The 25,568-nt window shown below is 46.7% G+C and overlaps 2 protein-coding genes across 4 annotated transcripts; one reads left to right on the forward strand and one right to left on the reverse strand.

Moving 5' to 3' along the window:
* Positions 1–949: 949 nt before the first annotated feature.
* On the reverse strand, positions 950–8,329 carry LOC120310910. Of its 3 annotated transcripts, none has more exons than XM_039349855.1 (6): positions 8,251–8,329; positions 5,223–5,364; positions 4,904–4,997; positions 3,685–3,844; positions 1,779–1,931; positions 950–1,291 (listed from the first exon to the last, which is right to left on the reverse strand). In XM_039349855.1, the coding sequence occupies exons 2-6, from the start codon at positions 5,348–5,350 to the stop codon at positions 1,122–1,124; spliced, it is 705 nt and encodes a 234-aa protein (XP_039205789.1). In that variant the 5' UTR covers positions 5,351–5,364; positions 8,251–8,329; the 3' UTR covers positions 950–1,121. The 3 variants fall into 3 exon arrangements, with proteins under 3 accessions (XP_039205789.1, XP_039205791.1, XP_039205790.1); XM_039349857.1 differs by having other exon boundaries at positions 5,223–5,360; positions 8,251–8,321; XM_039349856.1 differs by lacking the exon at positions 8,251–8,329 and adding an exon at positions 6,274–6,926.
* A 104-nt stretch (positions 8,330–8,433) lies between these two features.
* On the forward strand, positions 8,434–24,265 carry STUB1 (STIP1 homology and U-box containing protein 1). The gene is made up of 7 exons (XM_039349854.1): positions 8,434–8,739; positions 14,915–15,113; positions 19,479–19,644; positions 20,563–20,653; positions 21,817–21,873; positions 22,399–22,515; positions 23,191–24,265. The coding sequence occupies exons 1-7, from the start codon at positions 8,545–8,547 to the stop codon at positions 23,314–23,316; spliced, it is 951 nt and encodes a 316-aa protein (XP_039205788.1). The 5' UTR covers positions 8,434–8,544; the 3' UTR covers positions 23,317–24,265.
* Positions 24,266–25,568: the final 1,303 nt, after the last annotated feature.

Here is a 25,568-nt window from a genome sequence, read left to right on the forward strand (position 1 = left end):
TTCTTAGTCTTGATTTATGCTGGCTGAGGATGGAAGCGGGTGTTTCTTTTTTTCTATTTCGACCTTGTTCTTTCTTTTTCTTCTTTCCCCGCACCTTTTGATGTAGCTTTTTATTTTGTAATTGTGCAAGGTTTACTCATATCCTTTAATCCCTTTTTTTATTGAAAAATAAGAGAGGAAAGCTTAGCTCAACAACTCCCGAGTCCTATGAAAACTATTTCCACATATACAGTACACATCAGCCAGTAAGTTCCATTAAATCTTTCATTCCTAATATAGCAATAGCATTTAGACTCATATACCGCTTCGCAGTGCTTTAGAGCCCCTCAAAGGCGGTTTACAGAATCAGCCTGTTGCCCCCAACAGTCTGGGTCCTCATTTTACTGACCACGGAAGGATGGAAGGTTGAGTCAGCCTTGAGCTGGTGAGAATCGAACTGCTGAACCGCTGGCAGTCAGCTGAAGTAGTCTGCAGTACTGCATTTTAACCACGGCTCAACCTATATTAACCTATTTATTTATTTATGAGACTTATATACCGCTTTAAGTGCAAGCACTCTCTAAGCAGTGTACACCAGTAAGCAATGTATCTATATATATATTTACATTGCCCCCAACAATCTGGGTCCTCATTTTACCTACCCCGGAAGGATGGAAGGCTGAGTCAACCTTGAGCCGGTGAGATTTGAACCGCTGACCTGCTGAACACAGTCAGCTAAAGTGGCCTGCAGTACTTGCACTCTAACTGCTGCGCCACCTCGGCTCTAGATCTAATGGAGTTGCCCTCCCATACTCCACCAAACAAGGGAGGGAGGATCCATTACCATGGGAGGTGGGGGCAAGTGAGGTAAGGCTGCTTCGGAGAGAACGATCCATTTCAACATTATTAAAACAGGAACATTTGGACCCCTCCCTGTAGATCCTTTGAAAGAAGACCCAGCAGGATTTTGTATCACACAAGCTGCGTTCTGTTTGTGAGAAAGCTGTGCTGTGGATGGTTGCTACGGACTGGTGTGGTTGGTCCCAGAGCGAGCAAGCGTCCCTTGGGTGTGTTGCTGAGCTCTGCCGTTCACGTGCCGAGGAGCAGGTGTTGATCCCACAATCGCAGGAGCTGGGAAGCGTTCATTTGGTTCTCTGCTTCTTGCGGCCTCTGCCTCCTTGCTCACCACCCTCTCCCTGGTCTTCCCCTTGGCTCACAGTCGGTAAAGAGGGCAAACACAACTTTTCGGCCAAAGCCCAGGTCCAGAGGCATTTTTCCACCAGGTGAGCCGTCCAGGTTTCTGTGGTGTCACCTAACAAAATACAAAACAACAGAGTTGCAAGGGATCTTGGAGATCTTCTAGTCCACTCCTGCCCCCCGCTCAAACAGGAGACCTTATATCATTTCAGACAGGCATCTCTTCTTAAAAGCCTCCACTGATGGAGCAGCCCCAAGTTCTGGAAGCAAGATTCATTGTTCTCACTGTTAGAAAATTTCGCCTTATTTCTAAGTTGCTTCTCTCCTTGATTATTTTCCATCCGTTGCTTCTTGTTCTGCCTTCAGGTGCTTTGGAGAATAGGGTGACACACACCCCTCTTCTGTGGGGCAGCCCTTCAAATATTGGCTACCATGTCACCCAGGGTCCTTTTTTTCATTAGACTAGACATACCCAATTCCTAAAACCGTTCTATGTATGTTTTAGCCTTCAGTCCCCTAATCATCCTTGTTGCTCTTCTCCGGACACTTTCTAGAGTCTCAACATCTTTTTATAATGGGGAGAAGAGAGAAAATTGCCTTACCTTTATTCAGTTTCTCAGCACAGCTCTGAATCTTGTCCATATAAAGCAGATAGTGTTTCAGGGTGTACTGGAGAGGACCCAAGCCTGGAAGAATCTCCATCACTTCATCTGCCATGAACGCAGCAATTTCAGGTGCTCCGGCAGCGAGAATGGCTGAAACAGAAGTGAAAACACAGAGCTATAGGAGAAATATCTGGGGGGAGTGACAGGGTGCAAAGTCTCCCTGCCTGCTATTTCTATTATTTTTATTGATTAGATTTAGAATCCATTTTATTCTTTGGATGGCTTCGTCTCTGCCTTTCTGCCTTGCATCACAGTGGAAATAAATGGACTCAGAGGAAGGTGACCATGAAGAATAGATCCCTAGGTAGGTCAGCCTTAGAAAACAGCCATCACAGGATGTAGAAAAGCATTATTGAGGAATAAGAGAGTTGGAAGGGATCTTTGAGGTCTTGTAGTCTGACCCTCTACAAAAGCAGGAGACCGTCTATTATTCCAGAAAAACGGCTGTCCAATGTCTCCTTGAAAATCTCCATTGATGAAATTCCCACAGAGGAAGAGTTAATACATAAAATATTAGCCATGTGCGGAAATGGACAGGCTCACAATGATATTAAAAGATAAATGTGGATCAGTTTATTATGAAACCTGGGATAAATTTTACCGCTGGAGGAATTTGAAGAGGACGGTCGGGATTAAAGACGAATGTTAAGATAGAAATATAATGTTATTTTAGAACAAGTATTGTATATAATTCCTGGCAAATAGACGGGCAAGAAATGGAGGTAGTGACAGATTTTATTTTTCTGGGCTCAAAGATCACCTCAGATGGGGACTGCAGCCAAGAAATTAAAAGACGCTTGCTCCTGGGGAGGAAAGCTATGGCAAATCTAGACAGCATACTAAAAAGCAGAGACATCACCCTGCCAACAAAAGTGTGTATAGTCCAGGCCATGGTTTTCCCAGTTGCAATGTATGGCTGTGAAAGTTGGACCATAAGAAAGGCTGAGCGCCAAAGAATGGAGGCCTTTGAACTCTGGTGCTGGAGAAGACTCCTGCGAGTCCCCTGGACTGCAAGGCGATCCAAACCGGTCAGTCCTAGAGAGATCAACCCCGACTGCTCTTTAGAAGGCCAGATCCTGAAGTTGAAACTCAAGTCCTTTGGCCACCTAATGAGAAGGAAGGACTCACTGGAGAAGGGCCTAATGCTGGGAAAGATGGAGGGCAATAGAAGAAGGGGACGACAAAGAAGGAGGTGGCTGGACGGAGTCACTGAAGCAGTAGGCGTGAACTTCAATGGACTCCAGAAGATGGTAGAGGACAGGAAGACCTGGAGGAACGTTGTCCATGGGGTCGCGATGGGTCGGACACGACTTCGCATTTAATAACAACAACAACAATTGTATATAAAACTTAGATGTATATGTAGAGATGAAGAATTGATTGTAAAAAGTGGAATAATCTGATAAGAATGTATATACTGGAATGTCACGTCAAATCCAATGTTTGCTTTTAATTGTATTATAAATAAAATTTGTAAAAAAAAAAAATCTCCATTGATGGGGGGGCTGTCACGGAGAAGAGGGGATTGACTTATTCTCCAAAGCACCTGAAGGCAGGACAAGAAGTGACAGGAGGAAGCTTATCAAACAGAGATCCAATCTAGAACTAAAGAGAAATTTCCTGACAGTTAGAACAATTAACCAGTGGAACAACCTGCCTCCAGAACTTGTGGGTGCTCCAACATTGAAGGATTTTAAGAAGTGACTGGACAGCCATTTGTCTGAAATGGTACAGGGTCTCCTGCTTCGGCAGAAGGTTGGACGAGAAGACCACCAAGGTCGCTTCCAGCTCTTGTTATTCTGTATTCTGCAAGTTCCAGATTTGTAACCTTCCATTTTTGTACCTGAAGCCGTGGCGGGTCCAACGCCCTTCAGCTTGTTCAACTCCTTCACGGCAGCTTCTACATCTGGGAGTTGATGGAAAGCTTTTTGGGTATGTTCCTCCACCTCCTCTCTCGGATTAGCTGCCACCAGCTGCTGCAAACGAGGCCGGAATTTTCCTCTCTGGAAAGACCAAAAGCAGAAATGATCAGCTTCTGAGTCTGAGCTGCAAATCTTTGGCGTGGTTTCATTCTGCCCACTGTACAATTTCGCCATTGTTTGTCTTTCCTCAGTGCTAGGGTTAAGCCTTCTGTCTCTTCTTCAAACTGTATGTTTCTAGTCTCGATCCTGGCATAGAATAGAATAGAATAGAATATATGAAATGGAAGAATAGAATAGAATAGAATAGAATGCAGAATAGAATATATGAAATGGAAGAATAGAATAGAATAGAATGCAGAATAGAATATATGAAATGGAAGAATAGAATAGAATAGAATGCAGAATACAATAGAATGCAGAATAGAATAGAATAGATGAAATGGAAGAATAGAATAGAATAGAATAGAATAGAATAGAATAGAATAGAATAGAATAGAATGCAGAATAGAATAGAATAGAATAGAATATATGAAATGGAAGAATAGAATAGAATAGAATAGAATGCAGAATAGAAGAGAATAGAAGAGAATAGAATAGAATAGAATAATTGAATGGAATGGAATGGAATTAATAGAATAGAATAGAATCAGAATAGAATCAGAATAGAATAGAATCAGAATAGAATCAGAATAGAGCTGGAAGAGAACTTGGAGGTCCTCTAGTCCAACCCCCTGCTCAAGCAGGACAACCTATTCCATCTCAGATAAGTGACTGTCCATTAAACAGCATGTATGCTTGCTAAGCGAAAGCTGAACCAACCTATTAAGGAGATTGCACTAGTATGCCAATTGCATCTTCAATATATCCATTAAAGGAGAATATGTGTAGCTTAGGGTTGAAACGAGGGGTCCTTGGTGCTCTCTGAGGTTGCTTGTTTTCTTGCAGACGATTCATGACCCAAACTAAATAACATCATCAGTGCACCGATGATGTTCGCTAGTTTGGGTAACGAAATGTCTGCAAAAACAACAAGCAAGCTCACAGAGCACCAAGGACCCTTAATAAACCCATTTTACAGATGGGTTTTGAGACTGTTGAACTGCTGAAATCTGTTTAAGCGCTTCAGAGAGGAATACCTACGGTAAGCTTCCATTGCATGAGTTTCAACAATTCCTCTTTCGTCAAGTATTTTTCCTTGCGCCCTGCAAGAATTCTGGGCAATTCTTCTTGATACCTTGAAAGGAGACAAGAAAAATAAACGGTAAAAACAGATAGAGCCCTCCTCGTTCTCAGGAGGAGATTTTTAAGAAGCTTATGGAAATAAAGAGGGCGGCAGTGCCCAAGCCATCCCAAAATGCATTTTTTCTCTCTCTTGCACATGGAAAATGGTCAGCTAGGCCAACCTAGCTGATGGGCCGATGCCTTCATTAAACTTCCAAATGACCCATCAGTAATTTACCACTGATCCAGGGCAATTAGGTTCTTCCTCTTGCTTCCCATCGCTGCAATCACATCCTGGTAAATATTCAAAACGGCTTTCCAGGAGGCTGGATCGTCACATGCATAAAGTCCCCCTTTCGCTGACATGGTTTAAGGCCTTCCTGGAACAGAGAAAAATCAAAATACAAGTATTCGGTAGCTAAGGACAGAGAGGTCATATTTCCTTTTTATATTTGGTTGTTTAAAACAGTATTTTTCAACTTGGGCAACATGAAGATAGATGGACGTCAAGTCCCAGAATTTCCCAGCCAGAGGAATTAGGATACCAGCCACAGACTTTTCCAGAAACTTGCAAGATTTAGCTCAATATAGGATCTTTGCCACTGTGGTTTGCCCTGTGTCATTCAAGGCTGAACCTCTCAGCTATAATTGTTCAGCGTTATTGTGGTTAGATTTACCCCAATGCACTTCATACAAAGAAAATTTGTATAAAATGTTTTATAGATGGCACCTTCCACCAGCAAGGTTAGCAAAAATGTTTAAAAATATGTCAGATAGATGTTGGAAATGTAAACATCACATAGGCACGTATTATCATATTTGGTGGACATGTGGGAAGGCAAAGGCCTATTGGAAAAGCATACATATGTGGTTAGAAAAAATATTGGGCAAACAAGTGGATTTTAAACCTGAACTTTTTTACTAGGCATTATGTCTGAAAAGATTCATAAGCAGAAATTATATTTAATTCTACATATTACCACAGCAGCAAGAATAATTTTTGCACAGTACTGGAAGAATGAAGGATTGCCATCAGAAGAAGAAATAATCACAAAAATATTGGAATGTGCAGATGGACAGACTAACTATGAGGCTGAAAGACAAAGAAGATACGGACTATTATAAAATTTGGAATTTATTTTATTCTTGGTTAGAGAAGAGAATGAAGGATTAGGAAGTGAACATGTATTAGCTTAGCAAACACCAGACAACTTATTTGATTGGAAAAATTAACATATGTTGATGGAAAAAAAAATTATAAAAAAGATTGTTGAAAAAATGAGATTTACCCCAATGCGCTGTGATGTGCAGACACGCTAACATGCAGCTTTGCCAACTTTGTGGGTTATTTATATTGTATTTTGTATTATTATTTATTTTTGGGAGTGCTTTTCAGCCCACGTTGACTCTTGCTGCCTGACCATACAAGTTCCTTGGCAATGTTTCTGGGAAGAGGCTGCCCTTGCCTGCTTCCTAGGGCTGAGAGAGAGTGACTGGCCCAAGGTCACTGGCTCGCCTGCCCAAGGCAGGACTGGAACTCAATGCCTCCCAGTTTTTATCCCGATGCCTTAGCCATTACAACAAACTAGCCCTCATTAAGAATAATAAAGTGCCTGAAGTTTTCTGGGCAGTGATTTGCTGTTGCTTTCTAGGGCTGAGAGAGAGGGACTGACCCAAGGTCACTCAGCTTTGGCTTTGTGCCCAAGACTAGTCTCCCTTTTCTTAATCCAGTAGGCGCCAAACTTGCTTTTAATTTCGGATTAACTTGCAGTTTCACCAATCAACAGTCTTAGCTGCAGAACATGCAACTTTGGTGAATCGATCAAAATTTAACAGAACAGCATCGTTGGAAGGGACCTTGGGGGTCTTCTAGTCCATCCCCCTGCTCAAGCAGGAGACCCTATAGTACCATTCCAGACGAATGGCTGTCCAGTCTCTTCTTAAAAGCCTCCAGTGATGGGGAAGGAAGGAAGGAAGGAAGGAAGGAAGGAAGGAAGGAAGGAAGGAAGGAAGGAAGGATAACAGAGTTGGAAAGGACCTTGGAGGTCTTCTAGTCCATCCCCCTGCTCAAGCAGGAGACTCTATAACCAATTCACATAAATGATTGTCCATTTTCTCTTCTTAAAAACCTCCAGTGATGGAGAAGGAAGGAAGGAAGGAAAGAAGGAAGGAAGGAAGGATAACAAAGTTGGAAGGAACCTTGAAGGTCTTCTAGTCCATCCCCCCTGCTCAAGCAGGAGACTCTATAACCAATTCACATAAATGGTTGTCCATTTTCTCTTCTTAAAACCTCCAGTGATGGAGGAAGGAAGGAAGGAAGGAAGGAAGGAAGGAAGGAAGGAAGGAAGGAAAGCAGAATAACAGAGTTGCAAGGGAACTTGGAGGTCATCTAGTCCATCCCCCCGCTCAAGCAGGAGACTCTATAACCAATTCACATAAATGGTTGTCCATTTTCTCTTCTTAAAAGCCTCCAGTGATGGAGGAAGGAAGGAAGGAAGGAAGGAAGGAAGGAAGGAAGGAAGGAAGGAAGGAAGGAAGGAAGGAAGGAAGGAAGGAAGGAAAGCAGAATAACAGAGTTGCAAGGGAACTTGGAGGTCATCTAGTCCATCCCCCCCCCCCCGCTCAAGCAGGAGACTCTATAACCAATTCACATAAATGGTTGTCCATTTTCTCTTCTTAAAAACCTCCAGTGATGGAGGAAGGAAGGAAGGAAGGAAGGAAAGCAGAATAACGAGAGTTGCAAGGGACCTTGGAGGTCATCTAGTCCATCCCCCCCCCCCGCTCAAGCAGGAGACCCCACAGTACCATTCCAGACAAGTGCCTGTCCAGTCCCTTCTTCAAACCCACCAGGGATGGAACATGAGGGTCCCACCTGCCCTTTAACCAAACAACCAAGACTTTCTTCGGAAACAGCTCCCCTCTACGCGCCCCCCAACCCAAATCCACCAACCCGGTGAGCCGGGGGGGGGGGGTTGCTTCCTCCAGCCAGCCCACCCGAGCCCCGCTGCCACCCTCCGAGCCTCCCCGCTTCCGACCGACATCTCCCACCCAGCCCGGACCCAAGCGAGCCAAACCCCGCCGGATCCCCCCCCGCTCCCTCTTCGACCGTTAAGCCAACCGAGCGGGGGGGGCGCAAGCCAAGCCGGGCGGGCGCAAAGCGGGGCGGGCAAGCAGGCTCCGATCCCCCCCCCGCTCGGCTGGGCACAGCCGCTCCTCGGCGGTCGCAAAGCGAGGTCGCTCCCTGCCTCCCTCCCAGCGACCCCTACCCAGCCAGCCAGCCAGCCGGCGGCGCCGTCGTTGCACCCGGGCGCCGCAGCCGGAGCGCGCCGATCCCTCCCCTTCCTCCTGCCACGGCAGCGCTCCGCCCGTTCCTCCCGGCGCCGGGCTCCTCCTCCGGCTGCTGCTCCGGGGCCGCTGCGGGCGCTGCTCTCGCGGACGGACGGACGGGCGGGCGGGGCCCGGGCCGGGCTGTGGCGGTGCGTCGGGGCCGGGGCGAGCGGGGCCCGCCGGGCTCCTCCGGGGCCGGCGGCGGCTGCTTCTGCCTGGGCGGCGCAGGCGGCATGAAGGGGAAGGAGGAGAAGGAGAAGGAGGGCGGCGCGGGGCTGCCCGGCGGCGGGGAGGCTGGCGGCGGCGGCGGCGGCGCGGGCGGCAGCCCGGAGAAGACCCGCAGCGCGCAGGAGTACAAGGAGCAGGGCAACCGGCTCTTCGTCAGCCGCAAGTACCCCGAGGCCGCCGCCTGCTACGGACGCGCCATTGTGAGTCGGCGGCGGCGCCATTTGGGGAAAGGGCCGAGGGGGTCTCTGGGCGTGGGCAGAGCGCGGCGGAGGCTCCGGGTGGGGAAGGAGAGAGGGCCTCTGAGCCCGGGCAGAGGGGAGGTCGGGCCCGGGTGGGGTTGCGGGGGGGGAGGTGGAGGAGGAAGCCGCAAACAGGCCGGGTTTCTTAGGGTGCGAAGGAGGGGGGAAAGAGGGGGGGAAAGAAGGCCTCTGAGCATAGGCAGAGGGGAGGTCGGCCCCGGGTGGGGTTGGAAGAAGCCGCAGATAGGCCGGGTTTCTTAGGGTGCAAAGGAGAGGGTTGCGGGGGGGGGGGTTAAGGGGGCCTCTGAGCATAGGCAGAGGGCGCTGGGGGGTGGAGCATTTTGGTTCTGGTATGGGGGGGGAGAAAGGAAGATTTTGCCCCTGCCCCATAAAAAGAAGGCAGGGCTAAAAATGCGTCGGGTGCATTTGTGTGTGTGTGTGTGTGTGTGTGTGTGTGTGTGTGTGTGTACGTACGTACGTACGTACGTACGTACGTGTGTACGTCCATGTAAGGGAAGAGGGTGCCTCTGAGGACAAGCAGAATGCCACTCCTCCTTATTGTGGAGGTCAGTGACGCCTCTGCGTTGCACAGGCAGAAAGTAACGTGAAATGGGGTTTAGTTTTCCTCTGCCCCGCAAAGAGGAAGAGGGGATCCTCTGAGCACGAGCAGAGTGCACGCCTTCCTAAGCTGGATGATGGCTAAAAGGGCCCAGGATGCTTGGACCGTGAGCGTTTATAAGCAGAGTGCATTGCCGACTTTTGACCCCAGGGATGAGGAATGAGGTGGCAACTGGGAGAGATGAATGAGTCTGCTGCAGTCACCTGACAGGGGAGGCATCTGAGCATGCACAGAGAGCCGGCAGGTCTGAGTTGAGGAAGGCAAGGGAAAGGCTCACCCGGGCAAGACCTATCTTGAACCACCCTCTTGAGGGACAAGGACCGATGGGCTGGGACTGGTTGATGCTGGGCTTGATTAAGGTGAGTCTGGGGTCTGGGGTGGGCAGGGGGCTTGAGAAGGTTCTCTAGAGCAGTGTATGTCAACCTTGGGAACGTGAAGAGGTGTGGAGCTGGCTGGGGAACTCTGGGGGTTGAAGTCCACACCTCTTCACGTTCCCAAGGTTGACAAACACTGCGTTCGAGGGACAGAAAGGATGTGTGAATGGGGTCCCGGGCTCTGAGAACGAAAAGAATTGGGGTCTAAGCTGAGCAAAGAGCCGGAAGGAAGTTACTGCTCAGATCCGGTGTTTATACCCTATTCCCTTTTTAAAATGTTGTAACCTGGAGAGGTGTGTGCACAATGTTGTGGTTGAGCATGGATGATAGGCTGAACCGGGTTTGTTATAAACCTGATGGCTGTGGGCAAACTCACCGCCGATGTTCCCTTTGGATAGGTTGGTGACTTCACACGTAGCATGAACACACGTGTCTGGGAGCTGAAGGTTCCCCAAATGGGTTACTGCATAGTAATACAGGTAGTCCACAATTTCCGTCGGTAAGCAAGGCTGTTATTAAGTGAGCTTGATTTTGTAACCTTTTTTGCCACAGCTGTTAAGCAATTCCAGCTTCCCAGTCCTAACCCTCATTGTTTGTCAGAAGCCAGCTGGCAAGGTTGCAAATATAATCAATTGAAACACATTTAAAAAAAACAAAAACAAAGCAACACAAATCTAATCAAAATGGTCACTGTGTGATCCCAGCAATGCTGCCCATTATCAAGCACCCAAGTTTTGATAATGTTGTGACTGTTGCGATGCTGCGACAATTGTAAAGACGAGGGTCGATCCTAAGACACTTTTTTCCCCAGTGTTGTGACTTTGAACAGTTGCGAAATGAATGGTAAGTCAGGGATAACCTATACAAAAACTGGATTAAGCGTCTTGTGTGAGTACAAAGTTTCTTTGGCTGTCCCTAACCCAAAGAGGTTCTGGTTGATGGCCACCAGATCAGGGGTTCATCCAGTGGTGGGATTCAGCCAGTTCGCACCAGTTTGGCTGAGGAATTCTGGGAGTCTTAAAGCAGCCACGTTTGAAGACCCCTGATATAAGGTCTCTTGCCTTGAGCAGGAGGTTGGACTAGAAGACCTCTTGAGGCCCCTTCCAGCCCTAGGATTCTACAGCTTCTGTGAGATTTCACCCTGGCACAGGTCCATGCAGTGGTTGGCTTAAGCAGGCTTTCTCAGACAAACAAACCCAGTCCACGAGATGGCTTAAAATCAGTAACCAGGTTCACCTTGCAAAGAAGTGATTGACACTTTGCTTTATCCCAGGGGGGGGAGTCTTCCATCCTGGCAACTTCATGCTGGCTGAGGAATTCTGGGGGGAGTTGAAGGCCACAAGTCTAACTTTGCTAACTTTGGAGACCCTGGCTTTTTTTAGCCTGAGGTGGAAGCCCATGTGACCTTTACAACAGCCCTGTGAGGTGGGCCAATTGGAAGAGGGAAGTGACTTGGTTAAAGTCAAATTAAAATTGGGATCCAGACCGCCCCCAGGCTCCTGGTGAAGGAGGCTTCTTTGCATCAGCCCCGTGACAAATAACATGTCTGGGATATCCGGGCAGTGGATGGGATGTGACTCATTTTCTGTGAGGCCAGTTGTGCTCCTTCTGATGCGTCTTCCCAAGCCGCAGCGCAAGTTCCTCAAGGCAGAAGGTACGGAGGCGAAGTTGGCTACATTCCACCTCCCGGCACATCTGGGATGGATGAAAAACTTTGCAGCTGGGGCATCTTCCAGGAAATGAATGGGATCAAGTGGAGTTTAGATCTGGAAGCGACACAGAACCTCCAGATTCAGGAGCAAGGTATTTCTCACCTTAATCGGATTCCAAAGCTGCCCAACTCCACAGCAACTCCAGATACTTTGCAAGTTCAAGAAACGACGTTATGGGTAGTTTTCGGCTTATAACAATTCGTTTAGTGACGGTTCAAAGTTATATAACGGCACTGGAAAAGTGACTTACGACTGGGCTTCACACTTAACGACTGTTGTGGCATCTCTGTGGTCATGGGATCAAATTTTAGATGCTTTGCAGCTGACTCGTATTCAGGACGGTTGCAGTGTCCCGAAGTTATATATGATCCCCTTTTTGCGACCTGATGAACAAAGTCAATGGTCACTTCACAACCAGGTTACTAACTTAGCAGCTGTAGTGATTCACTTAACAATTGTGGCAAGAAAGGTCGTAAAATGGAGCAAAATTCACTGAACAAATGCCTCGCTTAGAAAAACAAAACAGAAAAAAGAATAGAATAGAGCTGGAAGGGACCCTGGAGGTCTTCTAGTCCAGCCCCCTGCTCAAGCAGGAGAACCTATACCATCTTAGAGAAGTGACTGTCTAGCCCAGGGGTAGGCAACCTTGGTTCTTTTATGACTCGTGGACTTCAACTCCCAGAATTCCTGAGTCAGCATGGGGGAACTATGGCCCCTTCATGACTCGTGGACTTCAACTCCCAGAATTCCTGAGCCAGCATGGGGGAACTATGGCCCCTTCATGACTTGTGGAGTTCAACTCCCAGAATTCCTCAGCCAGCATGGCTCAGCTTGGAAACCTCTCCCTTTCCCCTCAGGAATTCTGGGAGTTGAAGTCCACCAGTCATAAAAGAGCCGAGGTTGCCTACCCCTGGTCTAGCCTCTTCTTAAAAACCTCCAGTGATGGAGCACCCACGATTTCTGGTGGCAAGCTGTTCCACTGGTTGGTTGTCCTCACTGTCAGGAAGTTTCTCCTCAATTCCACCTGCATATAAAAAGAAATATTCAAGAGACGCTTAAGGCGGTTGCAAGAGTCATGGGGACATGTGCCTTTTATTTAATCTGTTCCCTGAGGGCGACTCTACTTTTTAAGAACCAAGGCTGTGTTACGTCTTGCTTTTAAACTCTGGAGAGCTGCCCGGAGTCCTTTTGCAGCTGGAAAGGCGGGCTGGAAAGTTAAAACATAAAGAGACTTTTTAGCAATAGCATGAGAAAAGCTGGCCCCTTTCAAAGGATTAACAGTAAAAGATGGTATTTGTGTACGTGCGTTGTGTGTGTTTGTAGGGCAAAGTGTTTGAAACAATTGGAAAACCATAGTGCCAGCTGCTTAGGGATACTTTTGCTGGTTTTGTTTTGCAATTTTTTTTATTCTTTTGGCTGAAGAACCGGGATGGTGCCCCTCCCAGATCTGTGGGGTCCCATTTGCAAGGATAAGAACAGCTAGATGCGCTATAGATAGTCCTCGATTTACAATAGTTCCATTTAGTGACCGTTTGAAGTTACAACAGCACTGGCCAGTCAGAAGGTTGCAAAAGGGATCCCCTGACCCGGGGACACAGCAACCATCATAAATCCGAGTGTCTGAATTCTGATCACGTGACTACAGGGGACGCTGCAAGGATCGTAAGTGTGAAAAATGATCCTACGTCATTTCGGTGCTGTTGTAACTTTGAATGGTGACTAAATGAACTGTGGTTAAGTCAAGGACCAGTTGTATATTAGTAGTTACGCAGTGGAGTTTTACAGCATTACAGTCTTTGCAGTTTATGGATGGAAATTCTTTGGGGCAAAAATCTCGCCTCAAAAAAAATCTTGCCTTTAACGCTTCGTGTGGCCTTGCACGTATTACGAAAGAGAGTTGATTTCTCAAAAGAGAGGAAGAGGTCCTTGAAAAACCTAGATTTTATTTTGAAAGGCGCTCTACCGTTTCAAGTGGGTTACCATCACTCTTAAGGAGCTGATAGAAAACCCTGGCTACTCAGAAACTTATTTTCTGAAATGTTTGTTAGATGCTGGAAAAGAATCAGGCGGATGATCTTCACTGCCTTTGTTTTGATTTGAAAGTATTTCTAATCTGCTCTCCTGCCTTGCTATTGCAAAACACCCTTTTCATTCTTGAATTCTTCCCGAGTTTTTCCAGTCCCTGCCGTTGTAAAGTGGATTTGCAAGAAATCACAGTTTTTAGGAGCTCCCGATGCTTAAAAAAAAAAAAAAAAGGGTTTTGTTTTGTTTTGTTTTCAACCAGGAATATTTTGGAAAATTCCAGTTTGGATTGGACTTAGCTCCTTTCCAGTGGCTGCGTGTGACTTAATTGCATTTACCTGAAAGAATAATGCTGTTTCAATTCTTTTTTTCAGCAATAGAGAGATTTTGATTGTTGTTGTTGAGGCATAAGGGGAAAATAAGCCCGGCACTTTGAACAACTTTAATAATGGTGTCAACAAGCATGTCCTCTGGATGAATTTGGGGTCCTTTCGTGATGGGGCCGTTTTTAAAGCTGAATTTGCAATGCCTGGGAATAATGCTGCAGAATGCCATTGGAAGTGAAGAAGCATAAGACGAGAAGCCTTTGATTTGTTTTGCAAAATGATGTGGCGATTCATACCGTCGCTCCTCAATGTATTCAGGATTTCTCCTATCACAGTTCTAGGGCAGATCAACTCCCAGAGTCCTGCCGTTGACATTTTAGGGGAGCCATCAAAGATTTCAGAGAACTGTGACTTTACTTGCCCCCCCCCCCCAGCCCCGAACAGGTTAAACCAAAGTCTCCCTCTATCAATCCAGCTAAGATCCCCCTCTTGATTTAGAGACCCGGTGCAGATTGTCAGACTAGGACGATTTTGGTAAAATAAACCTAGCATTTTCATCCAACTATCCTGGATCTGCAAGGTCCTTGGTGCTCTTTGAGCTTGGTGGTTTTCTTGCAGACATTTCGTTACCCAACTAGGTAACATCATCAGTGCTAGAAGGGAGGGGGGAGGAGAGGAGGAGGACTGTGGGATCCTTGGTGCTCTCTGCGCTTAGTTGTTTTCTTGCAGACATTTCATTACCCAACTAGGCAACGCCATCAGTGCTAGAAGGGAGTGGCATTTGCAGACTGGAGGAGGAAGAGAAAGAGAAGAGAGAAGAGCAGGAGGAGGATTGTGGGGTCCTTGTTCCTCTCTGAGCTTGGTGGTTTTCTTGCAGACATCTCATTACCCAACTAGGTAACGCCATCAGTGCTAGAAGGGAGTGGGGGGCTTTGCTCCCATTTTATATACAAGGGGCTTGCCAGAAAACCACCAAACTCAGGGAGCACCGAGGGCTCCACAGCTCAGCCCTGACCTCGGTTCTTTTCCATCGGTCTCCTGAATCTGCTGCTATCCAGCTTTCCTGCCTTTCTCCCCTTGCAGAACCGCAATCCCCTGGTCGCCGTCTACTACACCAACCGCGCCTTATGTTACCTAAAGATGCAACAGCACGACAAAGCCCTGTCGGACTGCAAGCACGCCTTGGAACTGGACGGCCAATCCGTGAAGGCACATTTCTTCCTGGGACAGTGCCAGCTGGAGATGGAGAATTATGACGAGGCTATTGCTAACCTTCAAAGAGGTGAGAGGGGCGGTGGCAACCTTTGGGTATGGTATGTCTGGAGCGCGGCAACTTTAAGACGGGTGGACTTCAACTCCCAGAATTCCCCAGCCAGCCCAAGAGACAAAAAGTTGCCAGACTTGAGAAACCCTGCGCTAAACGCATGTTCATAAACTCAGCGGGAAAGATCTTTCTCATCTTATAATCTTGGTCTCTGAACTGTAATGGTCTCTCTTCTTTATCCTCCCCATAACTGATAGATATCCTGGTCGTTCGGATAGTATCTATCTCCCGTGGCTGCTTAAGGACGAGCAGGCGGAGATCACGGCGCAAGTGGCCAGATTCTGCGCAGCAGCATTCGGGATTCTCCAGAAACATAAATAATCATCTTAGATCAGCGGTTCTCAACCTGTGGGTCGGGACCCCATTTGGGGTCGAATGACCATTTCACGGGGGTCGCCAAACAACGCAGTCCGCCATTTTTTCCCCCTTTTCCTTAGCTGTGGCTACTCCCTTTTATTCTATTGGCTTTTGAAAGCCAATAGAATAGACTCTCTTGAATAGAGTCTAATTCTATTGGCTTTCAAAAGCCAATAGGAATTGTCCAGGCTGTCTCTGCCTGCTGAGCCCACCAAAAGTCCCATTCTGCAAACGGTGCTGCACCAGTTGAGTAGTCCTCAACTTACGACCGGTTGGGGGTCGCGGCATTAAAAAGGTTCAGAACCACTGTCTTAGATCTTTTTAACAATCTTTTAAAATTGATTTTATTACGTGTTTTATCCAGTTTTAGACTATACTCGTATTTTTAGTGTCAGGTTAGTATGATTCAGTTTTTCTGAAACTAGCTTGTTTTTGATATACTGTACTTTCCGTCGAATAAGACGACTTTCGAAAGCGTTGAAATCGGCTCCGAATTCGGGGGTTGTCTTATACGCCGAGTCGCCTTATAAGCCGGAAATAATGGTAGTTTCCGGCGTATAAGACGACTTTCTAGGCATGCAACTCGGCGCCGAAGTCGGGGGTCGCCTTATACGCCGGAAAATACGGTCCTGCCTGTAAAACTAGGCAGACCTTGGTCGCCCATTGATGGCATCATTGATTGCGATGTATTACTATGTCCTCTTGGGTTGGCTCTGTCTAGTTTTGTTTTATTTGGAAGTTTGATTGATGTGCGGCCTTTGGCTGTAATAATAAATTGAAATATGAAGAATGGTTACTGGGCATGGCTAGTCTAGCGAAGAGAAGGACCAGGGGAGACAGGATAGCAGGCTTCCAATATTTGAGAGGCTGTTGCAGAGAGCATGGTCTGCTTTGTAGCATCAGAAGGAAGTGCATTGGCAACATTTAAGAAAAATGATGGGCATCAAAGAAGAGATATAATATCAGTGGTGGAATTCAGCCAGTTTACACCACTTTGGCAGAACCGGTAGCTACTTTTTTGTTGCCCAGGCCCAGAATGGACCTCCAGAAGCGGCATCCACACAGAGAACCGGTTGTCCACCTATTTGAATCCCACCGCTGTATAATATGATCTTAAATATTAGGAAAAGGTCATATGACTAGCGTCTGAATGAAATGTTAGGTAGAAGAGAAGATTTTGTAGCTCAGTTGAGTCAATGCTTCTCTGAGCTTGGCGGTTTTCTTGCAGACGTTTCATTACCTGCCTAGGTAACATCAGCAGTGCTAGGAGGGGGTGGGGGGTTGAGGAGGAGGAGGAGGAGGAGGAGGAGGACTATGGAGTCCTTGGTGCTCCCTGAGCTGGATTCTTTTCTTGCATATGTTCAATTACCAAACGGGGTGCCACTTTTATTGATTGATTGATTTGGATTGATTTGTGTACGGTCCATCTTTTCCAGAGGTGATCCATCCTCAGTGCTATTAGAGAGTTGGCTCCCATTTTATGTGCCAGTGGCTTGCTTGAAATACTAGAAAAGAAAAATTGCATGAAAAAAAATTGTGCTAGGAAAAAAAAATCTATATTAAGCGATTAAAGGGGTTGAAAAAGTGTAGAATTAAAACACAGGACCCAAAACAAGTAATCAAAGCTCACTACAGTATTTATCATTAACAGGGTCCACTAGAGGGGGTCTCTCCCCCCCCCAAAATAATGGGAGAAACACCCCTAAAGGCAGATTACATCCTGCCTTTCTATTATCTACCGAGTACAACAGTCTTAGCTAAAAGAAATATTTGCATCTTGAGATTCAGAAGTTGGCATGAGAATGTTCTGATAAAACTTACCACAGGCTGCTGTGAGCTACAAGGTCACATTCCTCAGATCTCAGTTTGTCGGTGAAACAGTCCCATTCATCTGAAAACTGATTTTTCCTTCCAAAAGCAACATAGAAATGAAAGAAACATTCAATTGTTGTAGTCGGAAATAATAAAACAGCAATAATAAGCTGATACAAGAGCAAATTAAAATATTGCAGTCCATAAAAGTGAGTCCCGTCCCCTTTAATCACAGTATACTGTATTTTGCATTTCTATTTTATATACTTTCATCCTTTAATTATGTAGAGCAAAATCGAGAGAGGCAGGTTTACCAAAATAAGATTGTAAACAGCTTTCCTTCCTAAGTAATGACGAGACAGTGCCTTTACCGGGGAGAGGTGAGAAAAATCAGAAAAAGCGAGTTGAAATTGAAATGAGAGATGGATGGCTGGGGCATTCTGGGAATTGAAGTCCACCCATTGTAAAATGGTTAAAGGTTGGGGGGGATACTGTCCTGGGGTCCTTGAGTCTAGGTTTGGGTTCAGGAAAAAAAATGGCTTATTTGGAACTCCTGCTTTTGATTAGAGTGGTGTGTGATAGGGCCGATCCCGGTTATAGATTCTGGCTGATTTGGAAACAGGCTTTAAAACGAGTCAGCAACCCACAGCCAAGAAGAATGAGCGAGGATTAGGTTGCATTGTTCGTCACACTTCTGGACCCCCCCTCTCTCTCTCACACACACACACACACACACACACACACACACACACGCGGCACCAGTGTTTATTTGCAACAATGTCTTTTGCACCCCTCTCTTGGGGTGATTGGGTGCCAGTGCAACGGTTTTGTGAATTGGCAAGTTTTTCTTGGTGGCCATTTTGTGAAGGCACCTAACTGGACACCCACCCACCCCCAATTCCAAATTGACACTGAGAATTTACCTTTCCTTAAGCTAAGGCAGCTGAGATCTCTCTCAAAGAAATACGCTTTCATCCCAGACATTATTTATATGTTGGTTTATTTATTAAATTTGTTTGTTGCCCATCTCTTTCCATAACAGAAAGTTAGATTGGTTTGTATTTTTAAGGGATAAAATCCCACAAATTTGTTTGGGATGGGGGGGAAGGGGGGCAGGCAGGAAAGAGAACAAGGAAGTGTGTGGACCAGAGGCTCACAAGAGACAACTTCAGTTTCCAAAGCCAAGTTTCTTTTTCTATACTCGCCTTTCTAAATTTTACAATTTCAGTAATGTAGAGGTGATCCTTGACTTACGACTGTAACTGATCCCAGAATTGCAGGCATAAGTCATGATGGTCATTAAGCAGGTCATTTTGACCATGCCTGAATTTACAAGTTTTTTTGCAACAGTTTTTAAGCAAACATGTCAGTCTTTTAAGAGAACCCATTGTTCATAAAGACCAGTTTCTGGCAAAAAAAACAACCCCTAACCCCATAAATTTTGGTCATGTGACAATGCAAATGGTCATAAATGTGGGGGGAAGGGTTGCCAAGCACCCCAAATGTGGTCACATGATCGGGGGGCAGCCATTGGAACTTCAAATCCAGGTCGTAAGGACCATTTTGGGGGGTCCGTCATAATTTTGACTGGTTGTTAAGCAAACCATCATAAATGGAGGCTTATCTGTAAAATGGCCCATCTTTGATGGATTCTAAATTCTCAACCCTGCTTTCATTAAAAAAAAAAAGATCTAAGCCCTCCTGATTCCCCTCTGTCAAACCCTGATTCTTGGTTGCTGAAAAGCCTTTTCGAAAGATGGTTTAGAAAGCCTCAGAGAACAGTAGAGGGAAAGACATTTGAAAGGCGAAATTCGGAACTTGTGTGTTTACGTGTCTGACTCATGTAGCTGTTGCTTCTGGGCTCCTTCCTTCCTTCCTTCTCCACTCTGTTGCTCCAGGATGGGTTGGGTAGTCATAAACCCAAGCCGGCTGGGGCCTAGAGCAACTGTAGTTCACCTCTGGGTCGGGCCAAACTGGGGAGGGCAGCTTAAACCGAAAGGAATCTGTGTCTGTCGAGCTGGGATTGGAAACTCTAGCTGAATGTGGGAAGAATAGGCAGCGTGGGTGATGACGTGCCCAAAGGCAAATTTGGGAGAACTTGTTTTTCCACTCCTGTTCTCGGCCTCCGTTGAACGTGTGGCTTTGCATTTTCAGCCCACAACTTAGCCAAAGAGCAGCGGCTAAACTTCGGGGACGACATTCCGAGCGCCCTGCGCATCGCCAAGAAGAAACGTTGGAACAACATCGAGGAGAAGCGGATCAACCAGGAGAACGAGTTGCACGCTTACCTCACCAAGCTCATCATGGCAGAGAAGGAGAGGTGGGGGCGGGGGGGGGGGAGAGAATCGGTGAGCGAGGATAGAAAGACTCTGGTAGAGGATCCAGTTATGGGTGGGAGAGGATCCGCTGACTAGCGATCCTTAAAAGAGGCTTTGGGCCCATCCTTTTTCTTTCGGTCCACCCATCTCACAAGGTTTGTAGGAGAAGAGTAGGCAGAGCTAGGGGGTGGAGATAAGTGAGTCATCAGCCTAGAATCGTTATGTTGTCACCAACAGTCTAGGTCCAGCTCCTTTTGAATTCTGTTGACTTTATCTGGGACCAATTTAATACTAAATTTTAGTTGACCAGATTCCGGTCTATAAGTTTGAGCGATAACTCTTTTGTGCCGGACAAGGTTGTTTTGAAAAACAGGAAGGAAGGATGCTATGATAGGCCATAGCATTATGGGAATGCTGCCATGGTCAGTAAGTGTAAAAACTTGTCATAAGACGACAGTGCAGATTGTCAGTCACCCAGCCATTTCTATAACAACAAACCGGTCTAATCAGTAAAACACCAAAATCAAAGTTTCATTTTTTCCCCCCACTTTAAGCACAAAGTCCAGAAACGGTTTCCAAGTAGAAAAAAAAAGTACTTGTGGTTTTTTTTCCCTTTGGTCAAAGCCGTCATTTCCATCCCCACAAAAGTTGATGGAGTTAGCAAAACTCACTTAACAACTGTCTTGCTTAGCACCAAAAAGTTTGGGCTCCGTTGTGGTGAAAAGTCAAGGACTTGTTTTGTAATGTAATCTGGCCTTGGAGGCCCTATGGGAAGCCCTGGGGATGGGAACAACTCTGCTCTCCAGAGGAAGTGACGCTCCAGAAGGCAGAAGGCGCCATGATAGAAGAAGCTCTCTTCTGGGTGAGCCAGGTGACCTCTCCTCCCCTTACCACCTGCCCACACTTTGCTTCTCTTGCAGGGAACTCGACGAATGCCAACGGGCCCAAGAGCAGGAGAACATGGATGAAAACCGGAGCCGGGCACAACTGGCCAACATCAAAGCCAAACACGTGAGGACCCCTTGTTGGCTTTTGCCCTGCCCCTCCGTGGGGCCTTTGGGTCAGAAGCAAGCCAAGCTACGGGGCCTCTTCTCCAGTCCCCTGGCGGGGTGGACAGACCGTGTTCCCTGCCCTTGAACGGTCCGCAAAGGGCACAGTTTGTGTTGCGATGTCCCTTGGCTGACGGTGGATTTTATGAGAGGGCATCGGTGTTGACAAGCTGGCTGTTTCTCCTTCCGACGAAGCTAGGTGCAACTCGCAAAAGTTGCTGCCTTTTAAGAAAAAGTGTTAGTCGGGAAATGTGCTGGTTTTTCCCTACCACAAACCAGCATTCCTTGCTTCCTACGTTGGCCTAACATGGCCTATAGCACTGTTTCTCAACTTTGGCAGGTTGAAGATCCAAGGCTGGCTTGGGAATTAGTCCACGCCTCTTCGAGCTGCCAAGGTTGAGAAAACATCAGTCTGTGCTTTGAGGTGCAATTTGGGATGTGTTTGGTTCAGGGATGTCCTTGGAGAGGACTTGAAGCAAAATATCCATCAACCGTTATGAAAACAGAGGGGAAAAACATTCTTTGAGTTCTAAAGAGGGAGAAAGATATTTTGGTTGGCTCTTCTCTGACTCCCTGGAGTATCAGTGGGAGAAGAAGAAAACCACAAAACAGGTTGGCAAGTCTCTGTTGTGATAGCCTATCTCAGTAGAGTTGTGGCCTAGTCTTCTTGAGGTGTCTCTTTTCTAATCTGGATAACCTTGATGGGTTGCCAGTTCCAAAGCCATGTGCATTCTTCCTCACCTCAATCTCCAAACATATCTGATCTTTTAGAAACCATTCAACCACACTGTTGTGTAGTCAAAGCACTCTGCTGCTTCTCCAAGTGGCCATCCAGACATCTTTTGGGTGCTTCCAAGCAGGGGGTCTCTCCCTGCAATGGATATTTGGCCCCCAGCCCAGAGGCAACATGGTTTTTTTCTAGACACAGAGTCCTCCAGGAATCTGTTCGTTCCTCTTTGAAATCCATCCAAGACTACTACTACTACTATTACTACTACTACTACTACTACTACTATTACTACTACTACTACTACTACTTCTCCTCCTCCTCCTCCTCCTCCTCCTCCTCCTCCTCCTCCTTCTTCTTTTTGATGGTCATGCTAAAGGGTCCAATTTCTCTTTCAGGAAAAATATCTAGCAGACATGGATGAGCTCTTCTCCCAGGTGGACGAGAAGCGGAAGGTGAGTTTTATTTATATATGTATTAAATGTATTTGCCGTCCATCTCTCCACAAGTCGGGTGTGCAGGGGTGAGATGGGATCTGCTATTAGTCTATCAACCATCTCCAGGATGGTGCTTCCCCATTGGGGCCTTATTGGATGGATGGATGGATGGATGGATGGATGGATGGACGATTGGATGGATGGATGGATGAATAGATAGAGAGATAGATAGATAGAGAGAGAGATAGATAGATAGATGATTGATAGATGATTAGATAGATGATTTAGGTGATAGATGATTAGAGAGAGAGAGAGGTAGAGAGAGAGAGATGGATGGGTGGATGATTGGATAGATAGATGGATGGATGGATGAATGATTGGATGGATGGATGAATAGATGGATGGATGAATAGATAGATTAGATAGGTAGGTAGGTGGGTGGGTGGGTGGGTTGGATGGATAAACATCTTATAATATACTCTAGATTTAGAAGCTTGATGCTGAGTTGGCAATACAGAGTAATCTTCTCTTCTTTGGGGCCAGAAACGGGACATCCCTGATTACCTGTGTGGGAAAATCAGCTTCGAACTGATGCGCGAGCCTTGCATTACGCCGAGTGGGATCACCTACGACCGGAAGGACATCGAAGAGCACCTCCAGGTAAATGAGGCGGGTTGGCTGCCCTAGAGGTGGAACAGGAATCCCAAATCATGGAATAAGGTCAGGCTGAGCCACAAGGCCGGGAGAATCCCAAATCTGGGGCTGGCCGTAGGGCCAAATCCTAATTCAGAATAAATATGGCTCTCTGTTGTTTCCTTGACCTCCTTAGCTTTATTTAAAGGTGAAGGAGCCTCCCAGAGTTACCTTACAGTAAGACGGGCAGCCAATAAATTTTATAAACAAATAAACAACTAAAAGCGATATGAATGCGGTCCTTAAGGATAGACAGCTTTTTTTTATGGTTAAGGCAAGAGGCGGGAGGCTGCAGGGGGTGGACTGAGTGAAACAACAATGAAAGATTTAAGGCTTTCTGTGCCCTGAGTAGTTTTTTTTTTTTCTTCATGTTTCAAACTGGTTTTCCTGAGCAATTTATTGATCTCACCTGGGTTTAGAACAGGGGGTTCTCAGTCTTAGCAATTCCGAGAGCTATGGACTTCTCTCAGAATTCCTCAGCCCGTGTGATGAATCGTCTTTAAACTTCCAATGGAATAATGTTTGGGTTTCTTCCTGGCTTTGATGTGGTTATTGAGGATACTTCCGGCCCAAAAATAATCTTCTCCCCTGGCTCCTGTTCCCCTCCCCCCCCCACAACCCCCTCTTCTCCGTCCTCCCTAGCGGGTTGGCCACTTTGACCCTGTGACCCGAAGCCCGCTGACCCAAGACCAGCTGATTCCAAACTTGGCCATGAAAGAGGTGATTGACGCCTTCATATCCGAAAACGGCTGGGTGGAAGATTACTGACCTCCGAAGGATGGGAGGAGAACTCCTGGGGACCTCCAGTTGGTGTGGCAACCAAGAAGTCCCCCTCCGGACTGCGCCGGACTGCCCGCTGGGCCACCCCCTTGCCTTAGCCTCTCTCCCTTTCTCCTTCTTTGCCCACCCGGCTTTCCCTAACCCTTCCCTCCTCCGGCAGGGAGGAGGGTGGGGTAGCTTTGTGGCTGTGGTGGTCTTCTTCTGAGCCAGAACTTCTTCCGGGCAACAAAGAGACCTCGGCCTTGATCCGGACAGGTGGGGTAGCTTCACGGCTGCGGTGGTCTTCTTCTGAGCCGGATCTCCTTCCGGGCAACAAGGAGACCTCGGCCTTGATCCAGACAGGATGGAAGATGTTCCCATCGTAGAAGCTCAAGGATGGGAATTGCTTTTCCCGGGCTTCGCCTGACTTTGGTACCAAACTGCACCCACCCCACACTTCTATCCAGATGCTTTTGTCCCCTTCCTCAGCACGCCTTCCTCCCACGCCATCGGCCCTCCTCTCCGTGGAGCAAAGACTGCAATCAGCCCACCTACCCACCCTCCAGGAGACCCCCCCCCTCGCCGATGCTTCTTTTCCTGGTCTCTTAACTGTACAAAGTTTTCCTTCTCGACATCCGTTGTCCTGCCTGTCCAGAAGAGCTGAAGTTCTGCATCTGCTTCTCTGTAAATAAAACGGCCACCGATTTCAGGGCGGATCCAGGAGGGGCAAAGAGAAAGGGTTGTTATCTCAGTTTCTCGAAGCGGACTGGAATTGGCGCTTCGTGGGCGAAACGGTCGGCCCAGTTTGTGGATAATTGCGTTGAGCGACGGAGAGAGAGAGAGCGGAGCCCCGCGTTCCCGTTGCCGGGCAGTTTGTTTTACCTATTAGAGTACTCAAAAGTTTTATGTTTTCGGGTTGGTTTTGAATTAAACTCCCCTCTCCCCAGTTCAATCCTCACTGCACAGTTTTTTGCAGTTTTACTTGGACCCCCTGATTGGGAGTTTTCCTTCTCAAGGAAGACAGATAGGGAAATCGGCCTATGTCCTTTCTAGGTTTTTTGGGAGATCTTTGCAACAGGAGTGATGTTGATTAAGTAAAATACTTGAGTGGGAAAGGGCCAGGAAACCTAAGATACAGTGATTAGCTGAAGAACATCCTGCTTTTTTACATCCATTTATCGCTCCTCTCAGCATTGGGCACACCAGAGAGAGTCCTCGACTTACAACTGTTTGTTTAGCGACTGTTCAAAGTTATAACGGTGCTGAAAGAGATTGACTTATGATCGATTGTCACACAACTGTTGCAGCATCCCCATAGTCACATGACCAAAACTTCAGGTGCAACTAGCATGAGTTTACTACTGGTTGCAACATCCCGGGGGTCATGTAATGGCCATTTGCGACCTTCACCACTGACATCTGACAAGCAAAATCAACAGAGGATTCGATTAACCGCCCTACGATTTACTTAACAGCCTGCAATGATTCACTTAATAATAGCAATAGCACTTAGACTTATATACCGCTTCACAGTGCTTTTACGGCCCTCTCTAAGCGGTTTACGGAGTCAGCCTATTTGCCCCTCCAACAATCTGGGTCTTCATTTTACTGACCTTGGAAGGATGGAAGGCTGAGTCAACCTTGAGCCCATCAGGATCGAACTCCTGGCAGTGGGCAGAGTTAGCCTGCAATACTGCATTCTAACCACTGTGCCACCATGGATGGATGGATGGATGGATACGGATGGACAGACAGCAACAGCAATAGCATTTAGACTTATATACCGCTTCACAGTGCTTTACAGCCCCCTCTAAGCAGTTTACAGAGTCAGCATTTTGCCCCCAACAATCTGGATCCTCGTTTTACCCACCTCGGAAGGATGGAAGGCTGAGTCAGGCTTTTTTCAACATGTTTTGCTTATTAGTTTATAATATAAAATACAGAAGAAAATAGAAAAGTAAGGGAGGAAAAAGGGAAAGGAGAAACGTGTGGGACAAGGAGAAAAAAAAGAAAGAAAAGGCATTGACTTCCGACTCTCTGGGGTGCAGTAGAATAAGATAATAGCATCAAAGCTCGACTTTTTGCTTTCGCATAATAATATAAACTAGCCATTTCTATGACAATGGATCTATTAATCGGCAAAGAGCTGCACCGCATCATGGCTTTTAGCAATAATCATGGTAAAAAGACCGTAACGTCAAGCGCAACTCGCTGTGCAACTGTCTTGCTGAGCACCAGAAATTGTGGACCCAGTGGCCTTT

The sequence above is a fragment of the Crotalus tigris genome, unplaced genomic scaffold (assembly GCF_016545835.1).
Source record: "Crotalus tigris isolate CLP2741 ecotype Arizona unplaced genomic scaffold, ASM1654583v1 scf7180000018301.7375997, whole genome shotgun sequence".
Lineage (NCBI taxonomy): Eukaryota > Metazoa > Chordata > Lepidosauria > Squamata > Viperidae > Crotalus > Crotalus tigris.